The sequence below is a fragment of the Pseudophryne corroboree genome, chromosome 1 (genome assembly GCF_028390025.1).
Source record: "Pseudophryne corroboree isolate aPseCor3 chromosome 1, aPseCor3.hap2, whole genome shotgun sequence".
NCBI lineage: Eukaryota > Metazoa > Chordata > Amphibia > Anura > Myobatrachidae > Pseudophryne > Pseudophryne corroboree.
Genome location: NC_086444.1, coordinates 1,029,024,772 through 1,029,037,808, shown reverse-complemented (window position 1 = coordinate 1,029,037,808; position 13,037 = coordinate 1,029,024,772). Strand labels below are relative to the sequence as shown.

Here is a 13,037-nt window from a genome sequence, read left to right as displayed (position 1 = left end):
TTGTCATTTGCTCTTATCCATTACCAGATTTTTAATCCAACCAACCAGATCTGGCAGATGATCTGATAGATAATTGTTTGGTGTATTCACAGTTTAAGGAAGAAATGTATCAAGCTTTCAGAATGTTGCTGATTGTGAAACGGACACTTATTCCTGGGGGGTTTGCCCTCCAAGTCGTTGGATTTAATGGAAAAAAAAACAATAATTTTTTTTTGTAAAATGATTTGGAGGATGTAAATGCAGACCAATGGTAATATTTGGTGATGTGCAGTAATTTATAAACCTTTAAATTGCATGCAGTTGAGCCCAAACCTCCTGGAGTTTAGAGGAGATAAATGTAGCAGAAAAAATATATATTTATTTTAAATGTAATGGTATGTCCCCAGCCCGAAGTGCTGACATATTGGATCCTAGGTACACATTGAACGATGTAATAGAGGTCACATCGACATATTGCTCTTACCTTCATAACACATGTTGCGGTCGCTAGCTTTACCCCTAGTTTTGATATGCAGCATATCAAACCTGACGCCGCCGCTAGCAACCGCGGGAACAAGCATATCGGGCATACACAATGAGTGTCGATCCGAATTGGTCCAAAACGTTATATCGGGATGATATTGGCCCAGTGTGTTCCCGACTTGAGCGATATGCCCGATTTGACATTCTGAATCGGCCTAAAATTACATAATGGGCCGATAAAATGACATAGTGGTCCGATATCGGTCCATTGTGTACCGGGCTTTAATATCAATCCTGGTCACCTGGTGTAGGGCTTCTAGGGATACCTAACACAATGTAGCATTGGGCCCTCGTGTTACCCCTGACTGATGGGTACCAGGGAAATAAAATAAATAATACTGCCTCTGTATTTTAAATAATAAATAATTGTGTCCCCATATTTTTTATAATAAATAATAGTGACAATGTATAGTTTCTAATTAGAAAAAAAATCCTGTAAAGTTTTGAACAAATAATAGTTTCACTGTATGGTTTTGATTAAATAATAGTAGTCCTATATATTTTGACTGTATAGTGTATAATAAATAATAGTGCCCATTTATAATTTGGAATAAATAATGGGGCCCCCATAAAGTTATGAAATAAATAATAATGACCAAATATAATTTTTCAGCCAAAGTGTGAGAGAGCGCTCCTGATTGGGTGCCCATCTATTAACTTACCATGCATTAATTAAATTGTGTCAACAGTCTTATGGGAGTGGTCTGTGTTTCTCTCAATGATTTACAGTGCATCAGCGTATTTGAAAATAATTACAAATATCATAACACTAGACACAATATTAGGAAGACAATATTAAAAATAATAATACAGGCAAAATAATTATATCGTACTTTAACTAAGTGAACACTATTAATAAAAAAAAAATATATATATATTTATATACAATTTCCCCTACTTGCTCTTAGGTGGGTAGAGGAAATTGATTATACATATTTAGGAAGGCACCGCAGCATTATCCTATTATTGTCCTGAGTGCCGACCATCTGCCAGCCAATATATATATATATATATATATATATATATATACACATATACATGGAGTGCACTTTTAGTTAGTGCCCTCATATAATTTTTATTGTTTTATTTTATTACAGATATGATGACTGTATTCATCTCTTTTTTTTATGGCTTTATGCCTTTTTTTACAGTACGTTCAGATAAGGGCACGTATGTCTGTATGTAGAACTTAGTATTTTTCACATACAATATGTCGAGCTGGTGATTTGTAATGATGGGCTTTATTTTACTGCAGTTTACCTTTGATAAATTTAGCGGTTTTAAAACTGTCAAGAAAAATATAAATTTTACAAAATAAATTGGTTACAAAATGGCGATAGTCACACTCAACTACTCATAAGATCTTGTTTTAAACACCATAGATTCTGAGGGGTACATTTACTAAAGCGTCTAAAAATAAAAAAGTGGTGATATTGCCTATAGCAACCAATCATAGGAACCAATCAGATCCTGTCTTTCATTTCTCTATTCCTAGAAAATGAAAGACAGAATCTGATTGTCTGCTATGGGCAATATCACCACTTTTCAATTTTATAAGCTTTAGTAAATATAACTTTGAATGTTCGCAGGTGTGTAGCAAGAGAGCAGCAGCTCCATCATACAGTAGTTGAGTAGAACCCCAAATAAGGGTTATCATCAATCATCACTCCTCAGTTCTGCAATGCTCAGTCTCACATAATGCACAGGTACACTTTGTGTGTGTGTTTTGACACACATGTGATGCACACCACACACTAATCTGGGAAAATGGAGACAGGTCTGATCAGAATATCTGATATAGGAGCTTGACTTAGGCATATTGCATTGCCAGTCAGTTGTGGTTTAGACATGGAGGGGGTTTGGGGTCTGTAGTCAATTTAGAAGAGTAAAATTAGGTTGTAGGTAAATCCATGGTTTAACGCTGAAAAGCAGCTGCCCCACAAGCCTTAACACTACCACCTTTGCTGCTAACACAAGTAGCATCAAAAGATTCCACTGACAGGCAGTGTAAAGCTGGGTACACATTAGATGATATTTGAACAATTTGCATGATTCTGACGGATCGGAATGAGAAATAGTTCAAATTCTCCAATGTGCATGCAGTATGGGTACTCCCGTGGCGTGATCCGTCACATTTTCAGGTTGACCCTACATGCTGCTCAATCTGAAGATGTAGCTGACGACCCCATGCTTTTGGATGATTGATATATCGTGTGGCCATTAACCAGGTTGTGCAGTGTGTATGGGCTGCATGATATATTGTTTTGTTGCATCTGCTGTCGGCTGGGTACACAGGTCTTCTAGTGTATACCCAGCTTAAGTGTGCTGAGCTCACACAGTTTGGAAATCTGGTGGTAGCACTTTCTGATCATCAACTAATGAAGTGTAACGGCCCCCGTTTCAAAGGACCAATTCGTTTTTTTAGCTTGTTTATTTATACAACAGTTGTAAGATGTTTATACAAAACAAAATGTATAAAACAAACCCTCCAAACTAAAAACATACAACATATAGCAATGGAGTCACAGGGCCTGAGTCTCACGCAAGTCGCATGCACATGGATCTCGCAAATGTCATCATACTGCGCATACAGACGCCACAGAAAGAAATCCATTTATGTGCACGTGTTAAAATCGGCACACAGATGGAAATTGCTGGTGTGTTTGGATTGGTCCCTTTGTCGACAGGCCACACTATCTGCAGAATGGGTGTAGCTGGTTGGTAACTGGGTGGCTGTCATGCGATCACTCAGAACTCTTCTGATTCATGGGAGTGTTATGTGAGAGTAGATGGGAAGACTATTTTAGCCAAATCTTTTGCACCCAGCAGGCTGTTGTAAGTTCATTATGTACTAATGATGATGACTGCAGCAGCAGATGTAAGAACAGTGGGCGAGATAGGCTTCCACATGCACACACACGGATACTTACTGTCAAAAGGTGGATTCTCGCATTACCATAATCTAGTAAGCAGACATCCGCAGCCTCACGGAAAGGTGACTGTGGATGCGCCCAACTTAGTCCACAGTGTACATGGCACAGCAGAACATACAAATAATGTCTTACAATGGAAAAAAACCCATTTACAGCACAAATGTAGTTGACTAGACATCTGGGCACGTAGCTACAGCACATGTATAATTTCTATAAACCAGTAGAGTACGGACAATACAAATAAATACAAATGATATGTCAAATAAATGACAAATGATTTAGTCACCTCATACAGTAACCTGGAACCACAGGATAAAGCCACATATGGGTATACACCTCTCATGCCCGGTAGGTACAAAAACAGACACCTAGGTCACAAAACAAGAACAAGAAGGCGCCATTCAAGCTCATACTATACCAACACAAGCAAGTATTAGAATTGTTTGTAAGACCATAGTGGCAATTTGAAACTAAATCAAGGTACTCAAACTCTGTCCTCAGGACCCCACACAGTGAATGTTTTGCAGGTAACCCAGGAGGTGCCCAGGTGTATTAATTACTAACTGATACATTTTAAAACATCCACGGATGGAGCTAATTATTTGACAAATGAAAATTACCTCCACCACTACCCGGTATACCAATCCCTATCTACCAGCTATGCCCCACTATGTAACCAACTCATATTCATTTCACCATATGACATTCATTCCAGCATGTGTCACATTAATTTGATATAATATTCATGTCTGCATTTATCATATACATCTCACTATGTTATATCCATTTCAATATATATCATATCCATTTCACTATTTCATATCCATCTCACTATATGTTATATCCATTTCATTATAGGTCATATACATCTTGCTATGTTATATCCATTTCATTATATGCAATCTCCATCTTGCTGTATATAATATATCCATTTCATTGTATGTTATATCAAGAAAGCTGTCATATTGAATTGAATGGCCTCTCATACTGAGTCTAGTCAAGCACAAACCAGCCTCACAATCTGTAGAATGCAAAAATAGTGCCTGATCTATCCCTGAAGGTGCCAGTGAAAGGTGAATTGTCTGTCTAGTATGGTAGCGAAGACGTCCCTCCAGATTAATAAATGTTTGCCGACAGGCCATCATCCGGGAAGGAAAAGCATTATAGGAGCATCGAATGTTCTGGCAACCTCCGTATATCCTAGGGGATCTGAGGCAGACCAAAGTGTACCGCTCTCTATGAAATTGGTTGCTTGTTTTTTTGTGTGATGAGACAGTGGTGTGCAGGAGTTGCTGAGAGTACACAGCCAGTGCAGAAGGATATGTTGAGAAGGGGTTATGCTGGTGCTGCTGCAGAGGTAATGTGTTGCTACAGGTGTAACGGGACTTTGTAGCTACATGACCTTACCTTCAGGTGGTGGCGCATCCTGACATACAGCATTGTGTACACTTCAATCTCCATAGGGACCTTTTAACAATGCTGCAAGGCCTCTTCCACTAGTTAACTGTATGTTAATACTATGGGGTCTATTCATGTAGAAAACGAAAACAGAATTGCTACTTATCACTATACATCGCAGCGCTTCGATGCGATGTATAGCTGTGATAAGTAGCAATTCATGTATACTTACCCTTCCGACGATGCGATGCGGTGTCTGGGGCTCCTGCGGTGAGGTCATCTCCAGCGGTCCTTCCCAGCGATGCGCGGGGTACAGCGGCGGGTCCCTTTGCGCATGCGCAGGGTGTTGATCTCCCGGCAGGCCGCAGTGGTTGCTGGGAGGTCGGGGGGCGGAGCCAGCGCGAGGTGCAGAGCAGCGATCAGGGAAGCATTGAGCTTCCCTGCCGCCTCCGCACCACAGTTCAGGTTACGCCGTCCTGAGATGGCGAACCTGAACTCCATGGAGAAGCGGAAAGCAGAGCTTTCCGCACCTTCATGAATCGCACTCACCATACAAAGGTATGGTGATGCGATTCAGGCAGAGAGTGGGGGTACCGCTGGAGAAGTCAGAGACTTCTCCACGGTAACCCGCTCTGTGAATTGCGGTAAGCAGAGAAAAGCCCTGTTTAACGCAAAACAGGGCTTTTCTCTGCTGCATGAATAGACCCCTATATGTGTTAACTGCATGCGATCTCCCAATACGGTCCACAGACTGGAAACAGTTGTGCACCCCTATTTCTCTATCGTCCTAGTGGATGCTGGGGTTCCTGAAAGGACCATGGGGAATAGCGGCTCCGCAGGAGACAGGGCACAAAAAGTAAAGCTTTACGATCAGGTGGTGTGTACTGGCTCCTCCCCCTATGACCCTCCTCCAAGCCTCAGTTAGATTTTTGTGCCCGGCCGAGAAGGGTGCAATCTAGGTGGCTCTCCTAAAGAGCTGCTTAGAAAAGTTTAGCTTAGGTTTTTTATTTTACAGTGAGTCCTGCTGGCAACAGGATCACTGCAACGAGGGACTTAGGGGAGAAGAAGTGAACTCACCTGCGTGCAGGATGGATTGGCTTCTTGGCTACTGGACATCAGCTCCAGAGGGACGATCACAGGTACAGCCTGGATGGTCACCGGAGCCTTGCCGCCGGCCCCCTTGCAGATGCTGAAGTAAGAAGAGGTCCAGAATCGGCGGCAGAAGACTCCTCAGTCTTCTAAAGGTAGCGCACAGCACTGCAGCTGTGCGCCATTTTCCTCTCAGCACACTTCACACGGCAGTCACTGAGGGTGCAGGGCGCTGGGAGGGGGGCGCCCTGGGAGGCAAATGAAAACCTATTTTGGCTAAAAATACCTCACATATAGCCTCCAGAGGCTATATGGAGATATTTAACCCCTGCCAGAATCCGTTAAGAGCGGGAGACGAGGCCGCCGAAAAAGGGGCGGGGCCTATCTCCTCAGCACACAGCGCCATTTTCCCTCACAGGAAGGCTGGAGGGAAGGCTCCCAGGCTCTCCCCTGCACTGCACTACAGAAACAGGGTTAAAACAGAGAGGGGGGGCACTAATTTGGCGTTAGAAATATATAATAAAGATGCTATAAGGGAAAACACTTATATAAGGTTGTCCCTATATAATTATAGCGTTTTTGGTGTGTGCTGGCAAACTCTCCCTCTGTCTCTCCAAAGGGCTAGTGGGTCCTGTCCTCTATCAGAGCATTCCCTGTGTGTGTGCTGTGTGTCGGTACGTGTGTGTCGACATGTATGAGGACGATGTTGGTGAGGAGGCGGAGCAATTGCCTGTAATGGTGATGTCACTCTCTAGGGAGTCGACACCGGAATGGATGGCTTATTTAGGGAATTACGTGATAATGTCAACACGCTGCAAGGTCGGTTGACGACATGAGACGGCCGACAAACAATTAGTACCGGTCCAGACGTCTCAAAAACACCGTCAGGGGTTTTAAAACGCCCGGTTACTTTAGTCGGTCGACACAGACACAGACAGGGACACTGAATCCAGTGTCGACGGTGAATAAACAAACGTATTCCTTATTAGGGCCACACGTTAAAGGCAATGAAGGAGGTGTTACATATTTCTGATACTACAAGTACCACAAAAGAGGGTATTATGTGGGATGTGAAAAAACTACCGTAGTTTTTCCTGAATCAGATAAATTAAATAAAGTGTGTGATGATGCGTGGGTTCCCCCCGATAGAAAATTAGGGGCGGTATACCCTTTCCCGCCAGAAGTTAGGGCGCGTTGGGAAACACCCCTTAGGGTGGCTAAGGCGCTCACGCTTATCAAAACAAGTGGCGGTACCGTCTATAGATAGGGCCGTCCTCAAGGACCAGCTGACAGGAGGCTGGAAAATATCATAAAAAGTATATACACACATACTGGTGTTATACTGCGACCAGCGATCGCCTCAGCCTGGATGTGCAGAGCTGGGGTGGCTTGGTCGGATTCCCTGACTAAAAATATTGATACCCTTGACAGGGACAGTATTTTATTGACTATAGAGCATTTAAAGGATGCATTTCTATATATGCGAGATGCACAGAGGGATATTTGCACTCTGGCATCAAGAGTAAATGCGATGTCCATATCTGCCAGAAGATGTTATGGACACGACAGTGGTCAGGTGATGCAGATTCCAAACGGCACAAAGGTGTATTGCCGTATAAAGGAAGAGGAGTTATTTGGGGTCGGTCCATCGGACCTGGTGGCCACGGCAACTGCTGGAAAATCCACCGTTTTTACCCTAAGTCACATCTCTGCAGAAAAAGACACCGTCTTTTCAGCCTCAGTCCTTTCGTCCCTATAAGATCATATCTGCCCAGGGATAGAGGAAAGGGAAGAAGACTGCAGCAGGCAGCCCATTCCCAGGAACAGAAGCGTTCCACCGCTTCTGACAAGTTCTCAGCATGGCGCTGAGACCGTACAGGACCCCTGGATCCTACAAGTAGTATCCCAGGGGTACAGATTGGAATGTCGAGACGTTTCCCCTTCGCAGGCTCCTGAAGTCTGCTTTACCAAGGTCTCCCTCCGACAAGGAGGCAGTATGGGAAAAAATTCACAAGCTGTATTCCCAGCAGGTGATAATTAAATTACCTCTCCTACTACAAGAAAAGGGGTATTATTCCACACTATATTGTGGTACTGAAGCCAGAAGGCTAGGTGAGACTTATTCTAAAAAATTTTTGAACACTTACAAAGGTTCAAATCAAGATGGAGTCACTCAGAGCAGTGATAACGAACCAGGAAGAAGGGGACTATATAGTGTCCCGGGACATCAGGGATGTTTACCTCTATGTCCCAAATTTGCCCTTCTCACTAAGGGTACCTCAGGTTCGTGGTGCAGAACTGTCACTATCAGTTTCAGACGCTGCCGTTTGGATTGTCCACGGCACCCCGGGTCTTTACCAAGGTAATGGCCGAAATGATGATTCTTCTTCGAAGAAAAGGCGTCTTAATTATCCCTTACTTGGACGATCTCCTGATAAGGGCATAGTCCAGGGAACAGTTGGAGGTCGGAGTAGCACTATCTCGGATACTGCTACAACAGCACGGGTGGATTCTAAATATTCCAAAATCGCAGCTGATCCCGACGACACGTCTGCTGTGCCTAGGGATGATTCTGGACACAGTCCAGAAAAAGGTGTTTCTCCCGGAAGAGAAAGCCAGGGAGTTATCCGAGCTAGTCAGGAACCTCCTAAAAACAGTGCATCATTGCACAAGGGTCCTGGTAAAAATGGTGGCTTCCTACGAAGCAATTCCATTCGGCAGATTTCACGCAAGAACTTTTCAGTGGGATCTGCTGGACAAATGGTCCGGATCGCATCTTCAGATGCATCAGCGGATAACCCTATATCCAAGGACAAGGGTGTCTCTCCTGTGGTGGTTATAGAGTGCTCATCTTCTAGAGGGCCGCAGATTCGGCATTCAGGATTGGATGCTGGTGACCACGGAGCCCAGCCCGAGAGGCTGGGGAGCAGTCACACAAGGAAAAAATTTCCAGGGAGTGTGATCAAGTCTGGAGACTTTTCTCCACATAAATATACTGGAGCTAAGGGTAAATTTATAATGCTCTAAGTTTAGCAAGACCTCTGCTTCAAGGTCAGCCGGTATTGATCCAGTGGGAAAAACATCACGGCAGTCGCCCACGTAAACAGACAGGGCGACACAAGAAGCAGGAGGGCAATGGCAAAAACTGCAAGGACTTTTCGCTGGGCGGAAAATCATGTGATAGCACTGTCAGCAGTGTTTCATCCCGGGAATGGAAACTGGGAAGCAGACTTCCTCAGCAGGCACGACCTCCACCCGGGAGAGTGGAAACTTCATCGGGAAGTTTTTTCCACATGATTGTAAACCGTTGGGAAATACCAAAGGTGGACATGATGGCGTCCCGTCTGAACAAAAAACGGGACAGGTATTGCGCCAGGTCAAGAGACCCTCAGGCAATAGCTGTGGACGTTCTGGTAACACCGTGGGTGTACCAGTCGGTGTATGTGTTCCCTCCTCTGCTTCTCATACCTAAGGTGCTGAGAATTATAAGACGTAGAGGAGTAAGAACTATACTCATGGCTCCGGATTGGCCAAGAAGGACTTGGTACCCGGAACTTCAAGAGATGCTTACAGAGGTCTTATGGCCTCTGCTGCTAAGAAGGGATTTGCTTCAGCAAGTACCATGTCTGTTCCAAGACTTACCGCAGCTGCGTTTGTCGGCATGGCGGTGGAACGCCGGATCCTAAGGGAAAAAGGCATTCCGGAAGAGGTCATTCCTACCCTGGTCAAAGCCAGAAAGGAGGTGACCGCACAACATTATCACCACATGTGGCGAAAATATGTTGCGTGGTGTGAGGCCAGGATGGCCCCACAAAGAAATTTCAACTCGGTCGTTTCCTGCATTTCCTGCAAACAGGAGTGTCTATGGGCCGCAAATTGGGGTCCATTAAGGTTCAAATTTCGGCCCTGTCGATTTTCTTCCAGAAAGAATTGGCTTCAGTTCCTGAAGTCCAGAAGTTTGTCAAGGGAGTATTGCATATACAACCCCCTTTTGTGCCTCCAGTGGCACTGTGGGATCTCAACGTAGTTCTGGGATTCCTCAAATCACATTGGTTTAAAACCAGTCAAATCTGTGGATTTGAAGCATCTCACATGAAAAGTGACCATGCTCTTGGCCCTGGCCTGGACCAGGCGAGTGTCAAATTGGTGGTTTTTTCTCAAAAAAGCCCATATCTGTTTGTCCATTCGGACAGGGCAGAGCTGCGGACTCGTCCCCAGTTCTCTCCCTAAGGTGGTGTCAGTGTTTCACCTGAACCAGCTTATTGTGGTGCCTTGCACCTACTAGGGACTTGGAGGACTCCAAGTTGCTAGATGTTGTCAGGGCCCTGAAAATATGTTCCAGGACGGCTGGAGTCAGGAAAACTGACTTGCTGTTATCCTGTATGCACCCAACAAACTGGGTGCTCTTGCTTCTAAGCAGACTATTGCTAGTTGGATGTGTAATACAATTCAGCTTGCACATTCTGTGGCAGGCCTGCCACAGCCAAAATATGTAAATGCCCATTCCACAAGGAAGGTGGGCTCATCTTGGGCGGCTGCCCGAGGGGTCTCGGCTTTACAACTTTGCCGAGCGGTTATTTAGTCAGGGGCAAACACGTTTGTAAAATCCTACAAATTTGATACCCTGGCTAAGGAGGACCTGGAGTTCTCTCATTCGGTGCTGCAGAGTCATCCGCACTCTCCCGCCCGTTTGGGAGCTTTGGTATTATCCCCATGGTCCTTTCAGGAACCCCAGCATCCACTAGGACGATAGAGAAAATAAGAATTTACTTACCGATAATTCTATTTCTCGGAGTCCGTAGTGGATGCTGGGCGCCCATCCCAAGTGCGGATTGTCTGCAATACTTGTACATAGTTACAAAAATCGGGTTATTATTGTTGTGAGCCATCTTTTCAGAGGCTCCGCTGTTATCATACTGTTAACTGGGTTCAGATCACAGGTTGTACAGTGTGATTGGTGTGGCTGGTATGAGTCTTACCCGGGATTCAAAATCCTTCCTTATTGTGTACGCTCGTCCGGGCACAGTACCTAACTGAGGCTTGGAGGAGGGTCATAGGGGGAGGAGCCAGTACACACCACCTGATCGTAAAGCTTTACTTTTTGTGCCCTGTCTCCTGCGGAGCCGCTATTCCCGATGGTCCTTTCAGGAACCCCAGCATCCACTACGGACTCCGAGAAATAGAATTATCGGTAAGTAAATTCTTATTATTAAACACTACCAAGGCAACACCACCAAATAAAATTTTAACTTACTGTAATAAAATTGGCTAGTATTAGTTACTTATTTTCTTATTCAATATCTAGAACTTTGAGTGGGATCAATATGAGATCTCAGCGGTCGGGATTCTGGAGGTCAGGAGATTGACGCTGGGATCCCGGCGGCGAGCGCCACAGACACACTTTGGGCTCGGTGGTGACCAGTTCTATTCCCGTTCAGACGGTGGGGTAGACCACCACCCAAGTGGTGTTTCTGGACGGCGGGGATCGGGATTCCGGCGTTGGTATCCTGACAGCCAGGATCCTGACCGGTGGTTAATTGACTGCCTCCCCTCTGGACTGACATTACGAAGTTTCTTTAAACAAAATACTACTCTAGATTTTGTTCATCTTTTTTCCATATTCTTTGTAACAGAACTTGGCAGGCAGCTAATAAACGCAAATGCCATATTTATTCTTAAGTAACAATAAGTTACTTTTCATGGTGTGGATTCCTTTGTTTTTCATGTTACAAAAGACAGTTTGTAATTGGTGGCTATGCTATTTTATGTACAGTGTGTTTGTTTTACTTATTTGGCAATTGTGGATATCTATTTATAAATCAGTGTGTCACTAGATGTGAGTTACTGTCATTGTATCTAGCAGACGTAACAACCTCAGTGCTTTATTGTTGTAATGTAAACTTGTGTTCTAAAGGAGAGTTAACTAGTGAGAATGCAGTGATACCACTTCCTCGTTTGTGGTTCAGATGAGTGACAGCTCTGATGTTCTGTTAAATAAATGGAGGGGGTGGGTGTTAGAGGTGTGTAATTAGCAGCAGAGCTGTGATGCCCTCCAGGAGAGAACACAAACAGGTGAAGTGTGCGTTGCTAAGAGCAGTTCAGTTTGGTTATGACTAAGGAACTTCTCTTGGATTCCATCCATTAAAGAGCTTCAGCAGGTGAAATTGACACTGATTTTTCTTGTTATGGGGATCCAGCGGGTCTCTGTGGATTATCATCCAAGTGAGGTACTTCCTAAGAGCTTTCCCAAGAACTTGCTTTGCAAAAAGAGCAACGCACCAGCCAAAGCAAAATAGTTGCCGGATATGTGCTGCACTTTTGTTTTGACCAAGTAGTTTGTCAGTTTGGCGCAGACATATGATTCTCCTGATTATTTCTCCTGGCACAGAAAACAGCAAATGTGATTTTTCACAAAATGAAAGGGCACAGGAATGACATAACCAAGTTGTAAATGGATGACTGCTCACAAGGTACTGCCAAGCTGGACAAGTGGAATGGACGTTGCAAATAAACTGATGTGCAGTATGGATTGTTCAGTTTTGAGAACAACTGATAATCCAGTAGCAAATATCTGATGTGCCACTTAATGCACATTGTATTCTATGGAGATTCTGCCAAATTTACAGTAGGTTTTTATAATGTGCTTTAAGATCAGTTTTCTGAACCCTAAATAATAACATAAAACCAACACACATTTGTGTGGTTTTCTCCACGGGAACTATCTGGTATCCTGAAGATACAGGTTTGTCCTCCTGGACTGCAGCTAGTAGTAATTTTGACTTGCAGATTCTTTTAGTGCATAATAGCAAATAAAAGTTAGTTATGCACTGAAATTAACAGTGAAGCTGAAGAAGGATGTGGACACTATATAGGAAAGGGATTACCCCTCGGAAAAAAGTACAAAAAGTAAGTAAACCGGCAATGTGGGGCCACATACTAAACTGGTAAACTTTTAGATCTGTTATTGTCGTTTATAGCAGTACTATTATATGTTGCACTATATAGTAGTATGTTGCATAATATATATATATATATATATATATATACATAGAAATAGCATGGGTCCGGCACTCCACGATGTTATTCCATTAATGC

General features: G+C 43.9%; 1 protein-coding gene across 4 annotated transcripts in view; it reads left to right on the top strand.

Annotated features, from left to right (window-relative positions):
* Positions 1 to 13,037, top strand: part of LOC134922808 (uncharacterized) — a 338,146-nt gene that overhangs the window by 84,901 nt on the left and 240,208 nt on the right. Inside the window, exon 1 of one of the 4 annotated variants that reach the window (XM_063920698.1) lies at positions 11,983 to 12,848. The exons of the other annotated variants lie outside the window; for them this stretch is intronic. Within the exon in view, the coding sequence (XP_063776768.1) occupies positions 12,798 to 12,848 (51 nt within the window). The 5' untranslated portion in view covers positions 11,983 to 12,797. Of the gene's footprint in view, positions 1 to 11,982; positions 12,849 to 13,037 lie in introns of those variants that run through there. 4 annotated transcript variants of the gene reach the window in all.